Source organism: Tupaia chinensis, unplaced genomic scaffold, assembly GCF_000334495.1.
Source record: "Tupaia chinensis unplaced genomic scaffold, TupChi_1.0 Scaffold144952_1, whole genome shotgun sequence".
In the NCBI taxonomy this organism is placed as follows: Eukaryota; Metazoa; Chordata; class Mammalia; order Scandentia; family Tupaiidae; genus Tupaia; species Tupaia belangeri.
The window spans coordinates 4,515,562-4,522,284 of record NW_006204812.1 but is presented as its reverse complement, the minus strand read 5'-3'; the positions used below and the strand labels follow the sequence as shown (position 1 = coordinate 4,522,284).

Sequence of the window (6,723 nt, the reverse complement as noted above, 5' to 3'; positions counted from 1 at the left end):
TCCGGCTGGCGGTGCGCCGGGCCCTATTGCAAAAACCTCTCACAAAAAAAAAAAAAAAAATTATGAACAGAATTCAAAGTGCTTTCAAGCCTCATCACCATTAATGCAGGCTATATCACTTAAACTACACTTAGAACACACAACGCTCCACAGCTTGTGGTTAAGGAAACCAGATCCCACATGACCAACCAGTTCACTCTCGGCCCCCACAGCTAGAAAAACACACGTGCCCCAAATCCTGAAGAGATACAGACATAGGAAAGGGACCGCAGTGTGACCACATTCCTGGAAGTGCTTTCTCTTCCCCCACTAAGCACATGTGGCCTCTTAACAATTAAAAAAAAAAAAAGACAATACCCCTAAGGGTCCAAACTGAGCTCATTTTTTCTTCCCTTTCCACTATTTCTCATCTTTCTGGCTTTCAGAAAAATAGTAGCTCCTGTGCAGGACCCCAGATGTGTCCCTGGGCCACACAGTAAGTCAGAGGTACTAGGATCTGTCTAGGTCCCACGCGTCATTCAGTCCTAACGAGGAAAATCATTTTTCTAAATGCCACTTGTTGTAAAGCTGGGCAAGACGGGAGGGTTCCTGCAGCCATACTGCATGTGCTGGGACAGGTCAGCTATATTCGTCTAGACACTCAGCACGGACATCTACACAGCTAAGTTCGGGCAGAAATGACAGAAGAAGAAACCAGACTATACAGGCCAGCCAGTGGAGGGAGGACCTTTCAGTCTGAGACTAAGTGAATAACAGAGCGGAGAAAATACTGGGGTCAGTGAAAAATAGTAAATTCCTTTTGGTGTTCTTCTCTATAAAGCTCATTTTAATTTTTCTTGTTTTAGCTTTATCTGTTCGTAATGGAAATGTCAACAAATAATTACATTTTCATTTAAAAAAAAAAAGCAGCACAAACAGAAATTCCATGAGACTAAAAAAGGAGAAAAACAAAACAAAACAAAACAAAAAACAGAAAAAGAATCCATACACCCACCCCCAAAATCTAGCCGAGTGTTTCCCTGGGATAAGACTGTTCTTTCAAGCCTTCATCTGCAAACAAAAGGGCGAACACAGAAAGGGACTGACTCGGGGAATGCTACACTAAGGATTTCAGCCTTTACTTAGAAGGCAGGACGGCCACACTTGTGATTTTTCAGCCCGAGATGACATGACCAGACAGCAGCACTTAAGCTTCTGACCAAAGCGACCAACCAGCAGGCCCTGCCCCAGCTGCCACTCCCCCCCAGCCTTCACTCAGCCCTGTCACCTGCTGCGTCTCCTCCCTCTGAGGTCCAGCCACCACAGCCATCTTAGTTCACTGACTACACAAGCCATGCTCACTCCTGCTCAACGTCCCTCTTACATCTGGAATGTTTTACTTTTGTACTTCTCCCATCTTTCTCCCTACTCCGAGTGCAATTCCAATCTCACTTCCCCGGCCAGGTCTGGCACCCATGGGATATCTGCTTAAACAGTAGCCTACAACTCTTTCCACACTTGTCAATTTTCCAATTCCTTCACGAGAAAGCAAGTTCCGCTGATGTATCCCTAGAACCTAGCAGAGTGCCCTTCACGTAAGAAAATATCCAACAAATGTTTTCTGAATGAATGGTAAGTTTGGTGGTGTGCACAAGGGGATTAAGCAGGACACCTGGAAGTGGGGAACCAAGTTCTGAAAGACGGTACTCTGGAGGTGAACTGTGCACGCCCTTCCCAGGCTTCATCTGCTTGGAGCCTGGACCTCTTTCCAGACTTCCTCCTTGATCAAGCCCTGTTCTTGTCCGCTTCAGCCCAGAGTATTCACGGCCCTTCCCCCCTCATATGGCATTAATCCAAGTTCCTTATTTACTGCTATCACGTGACAGTTCCAGACTGTTATCTCCGTGTGTCTTAACTCCCCTACGTGGTGTGCACCCTACAGAGAAGTTATCTTTATATCTATACCACTCACCAATAGTACCTAGCATAGGGCTAAGGACATATTAATAGTAGGAACTCAAATCATTGCTACGGATGCCTGTAAAGACAAAAAGCTAATCATTTACTGAGCACCAAATACACAAATTATTATTCCTTCAGTATACTGAAAATCAAGAGCTGAGCTACTAGTGCCATGAGATCCAGCTTTAGGAACTTTTCATTGACTGGATCACTGGATTATCCAAATGGCCTGCTAAGAAAATACCTTATTTTCATCTGGCTTGAACATGATGGTTACAAGGGCAGGGATTATTTCAAAACACTTTAAAAGACAAATGGGGTATTTAATAATCATACCGAAGACTGGCTTCAACTCTCCATTTAAATATTTTACTTAAGGAAGAAAAGTTAAATTATCAGACACACTTACTAATTGATCCAGATATTCTTTGATTCTTGGCAAATAAGTGAGAGAACTGATGGCAACCAGGCAACTGAGAACGAAGTCAAAGAGCCGGTAACAGAAAAACGGAATCAGCCAGCCCACCTGGTACTGAAGGAGAAAATAGTAACCACATTTAATCACGTATACGAAGCTCCTTAGGGCCACATCGTAAAGGCCAAACTCTAGAAGCTGAAAAGACAGGATACTTACAGAAATTGCTCCATATACCAGCATTGAACTGATTATAAACATAAGGACAGAGACGGCAAAAAGAACACAGGCATTGTCTAAGAAAACAAAAACAAAAGTCTAGTTAAGCTACTATACAACAAAAAGAACAAAACTCTTCATGACAGAATAACGATTTAAAGCTAGTTTAAAAACATTTCAATGTAAATATTTTCAAAACTGGTGATGAAAAGACCTAAGGCCAAGACGGGGAGTCTAAGGCCAGGGAGGAGGTATCAAAGCCTGAGCATTAATGAACCTCGAGAAAACCAAGTGGAGCTCTTTGTTAAGATGCTATGATCATTCTGACACTTGCCGAGGGTGGTACAGAAACCTCGTACCCTATACCCTCACAAGCCCAAGAGACTACAGCTCTGCAGACGTCATTACGTCCCAGTGTGGCAAGTCCTCCAACAGAGGCAGAAACAATTAGCTCTGCCTGAGAACCAAGAAAACACATGAAAGAAATGACACGAGTTAGGCTTTGTGAAATGAGCAGGACCCACCTGGAAGGCAAGGCTGGTAGGTGCTAAAAAGATAGATGTAGTAAACAGAATGGAACGAAGTCAGCTCTTGCCTTCTATAAAACAGAACCTGAGATTCCAAGTTCTCCATGAGCCCTCTCTTCTCCACCCCAACACCCCCAACATTTACAATGGCTTCCTTCGCCTAGGCTTCTCTGCTACACACGTTTATCTTCTTGGTTCCTCAACTCTTTTTCTGGGTTGCTCCAACTCTCCATTAATCCACATTCCTTGGGTTTTAGACAAAACATCCAAGTAATCTCAACTACTACTACCCCGTACTTGACTTGTTGGGCTTCTCAGCCTAAATCTAGAGTTGGTTTGGAGACTCTGGGTAGGCAGTAAGGAACGGAAGGCACTCGTGACGCTGATGATGAGAGTAACTGCTGAGTGTCCCCGTGGTGGACAGATCAAGTACACACAGCCACATCCCCGGGCAGTCCGAGATCAGCACCTGGCCGTAAACTAGGAGCAGCCCTCTTCACTTTCTCTTAGAGGATACAGGAAAATCTAATGTTCAGGATTTAAGGCCAGCCCTATTGCAGCATGTAAAATGCCACTTAGAAGAATTCAGAAATAATCAACATGTAACTGAACAGGATAGATACGGTCAAACTTGAAGGCCAAATATGTAATTTAAGGAAATCAGCTTTCAAGAACCTGCTATGGAGGGCTGCATGCTTACTTTGATTTCTTAAAGCATGGAAATAATAAAGTGAAGGTCCAGGTCTTCCACTGGAGCGACAAATGGCAAAATCAGGGGGCAGGTGGGGTGCCTGGCACAGATACTCTGGTATTCACGAAGTAATAATGCGAACAAAACACACAGGCTCAATGCCCAGATATAAACCACAGGTCTCTCCCACACCACTACCTTCAGGAATGTCCCGTAGGTGTCCTCCACAGTGAATATAAATAAGAATAAATCCATATCTGAAAAATAGCTTGCTTATGATGCACAATGATTTCATATATACTGCCATATCCCATTCAGCTAAATAAAAATAATCATGGGTCAGAAATGGTGGTGTGGTGGTTAAGGTGCTAGACTTTCACATGGCCAACCACGGTTCAAGTCCCAGACCTGATGGCTTACTTTCTCTCTCTCTCGTGAGCACACATACCCTGTAGCAAATTATAAAATAATAAAATAGTAATAATAAAATGAATTCTTTTATTTTTTAGAGAGGTTTATCACTATAGTGTGTGTGTACTTGCCAGAGAGACCAAACAACAAAGTGAGAAATCACCCCGCAGGGAAGATGGCCACACCACAACCCCTTCTCCTCCATTCTTCTCTTGGGTATATATTCGCACATACTCTGCATGAGTTTTAAGTTCCAAGTCCAGGACTCAAACCACAGTCGACTATGTGGAAGTCCAGCAATGTAATTATTATGTCATCTGCTGATCTCTGATTATTATTATTATTTTTTAAAGAATTATTTTAACTTTCTTTCTTTATGTATTTTAATTTGACCAGAGAGGGACAGGGCCAGAGTGAGACACCGCCAGAGTGAGACACCAAGTGAGTGAGTGAGTGAGTGAGTGAGTGAGAGTGAGAAAGCAAATCACCAGGTCCAGGACTTGAACAATGATGGCCATGTGGAGTCCAGTGCCCAACTAGCACACCATCTGCCAGCCCCTAATTAGTTATTTTTTTAAAGAATTTATTTAATTTTTGGGACCAGCAGATGGCGTAATGGTTACATCGCTGGACTCCCACGTAGGTAACCACAGTTCGAGCTCCAGACCCCAGCGACTTAAAACTCACACCCTGCATGTGTGCATGCATGCCTACCCCCCCCCCCAGGCAGGCGGTGATTTCTTGCTTTCTGCTTCTCTCTGTCTCTCTAGCAAGCACCTGTGCCCATTAGCAAAAAAACTCTTAAAAGAAAAAAAACCTAATCAAAACTTCGTTTAAAATCATCCATCAGGCAAATGATCAGAAATGAACTGGGTCTGAGGAAAGTCAAATTTCAACTTCCAAAGGGACACTAACACATTCAAGAGCTCCATCTTTTATACACCGTGTTAAGAATAAGGGCTCAGATCTGGGCCTGTGGTGATTAAGGTGCTGAACTCCCACGAGCTGACTATGGCTCGAGTCCCAGACCTGGTGGTTTGCTTTCTTACTTTCTCTCTCTGATGAGCACATGTGCCCCATAGAAAATGTAAAATAATAATAAAATTAAGTAAATAATTCTAAAAAATAAAAAACAATTATAATCAATGTAAATACAATAACAAATAATCTAATATTTTCATAGCAGCTACATACTGATGAAGCAGGCAGTAAATGCATGACCTCACCCCTACTTCCCTAGCTGCAGGAAGACAGTTACACAGATCTGCAGGAATCTCAATAATCACCAGTGGTTTTTTCTACACTTCAACTTTTGGAGAAATATTCACAGTGAGAAATGCTGACAGCAGCACGTTGGTTAAACTTCGATGGCCTAATACAAACTCAGAAAATATCAGAAAGTAATTAACAACCAATAGAAGCAATAGTTTTATTTACTGTTCTTCCACAGTTTTTAAATAAAAACAGACTCAGAAAAAAAAAATGCCAATATGGCTGTTTCTAATATGTTCTGGTAATATCTCCTATTACGGCGAACAACAAAATGAAAGGACTAGACTACATCTGAAGAGACAACCACAGAGGTTGTTCATTAAAAAAATAAAATAAAACAGCACTTGAAGAAAATATGGAGCAGGCCTCTGTCTAGTGCTAATGAAGCAGGATTCTACATAGATACCATGGATGACCATGGTTCAAACCCCAGTTCTGACAGCTTGAAAAATAGACAGGGTACATGTGTGCATGCCCATGGTCCTTTCTCCCTCTCCCTGGAATGTGCCTTCTGGCAATTAAGAAACAAGAAAAAAAAATGTAAGCAACAGTTAGTGTTCTCATACTACTAATACTGTCGTTGATGGATATGAGACTCTGCCTAGCTCCTGGTAACAGAAGCCAGCCCCGTGGACAATGAATTATTTGAATTAAAAACCAAATAAATGCACAACTTTGTAAATGAATCACAGAATGCCAAAACTGGAATGACACTCAGAACTTTACAATAAAAGCTAATAAATCTGAAAACATGAGAATTAAGATCTTTCAGTATTATTAACACATACATGTGAACTGGGAACATTTTTGTCAAATGACACTAAAAATAAAAAAATAGGTAGAAAGGCCTTGCACTGAAAAGTCCAAGGCATAATTTTCTGTTTGAATATTAATTTGTCATTCATAATAAAAGAATCAATTAGTATTTTTCTGTACCTGTATTTCTGAAAAAGATAAATGGTAATAAAAAAAGAGACTGCCTAACGGGGCCAGGTACTAAACTCCCACGTGGCCGAACACGGTTCAAGTGACAGGCTGGCGGCTATCTTTCTCACTTTCTCTCTCTCTGATAAGCACGCATGGCCTATAGCAAATTAAAAATTAAAATATGGTAAATAAAATTAAATAAGTAACTCTTTTAAAAAAAATACTGTCTAACCAAGAAGAAACAGGTTTTAAAAAGGTAATTTAGGGACCAGCAGTTAGAGTAATGGCTATGTCGCTGGACTCCCACGTAGTCGACCGCG

The 6,723-nt window shown here is 41.6% G+C and overlaps 1 protein-coding gene across 1 annotated transcript in view; it reads right to left on the bottom strand.

Annotated features, from left to right (window-relative positions):
- Positions 1-6,723, bottom strand: part of LAPTM4A (lysosomal protein transmembrane 4 alpha) — a 27,025-nt gene that overhangs the window by 7,471 nt on the left and 12,831 nt on the right. The window contains exons 3-4 of the mRNA XM_006167673.3: positions 2,576-2,652; positions 2,351-2,473 (exon numbers count right to left, since the gene is read on the bottom strand). Of these exons, the coding sequence (XP_006167735.1) occupies positions 2,351-2,473; positions 2,576-2,652 (200 nt within the window). The remainder of the gene's footprint in view (positions 1-2,350; positions 2,474-2,575; positions 2,653-6,723) is intronic.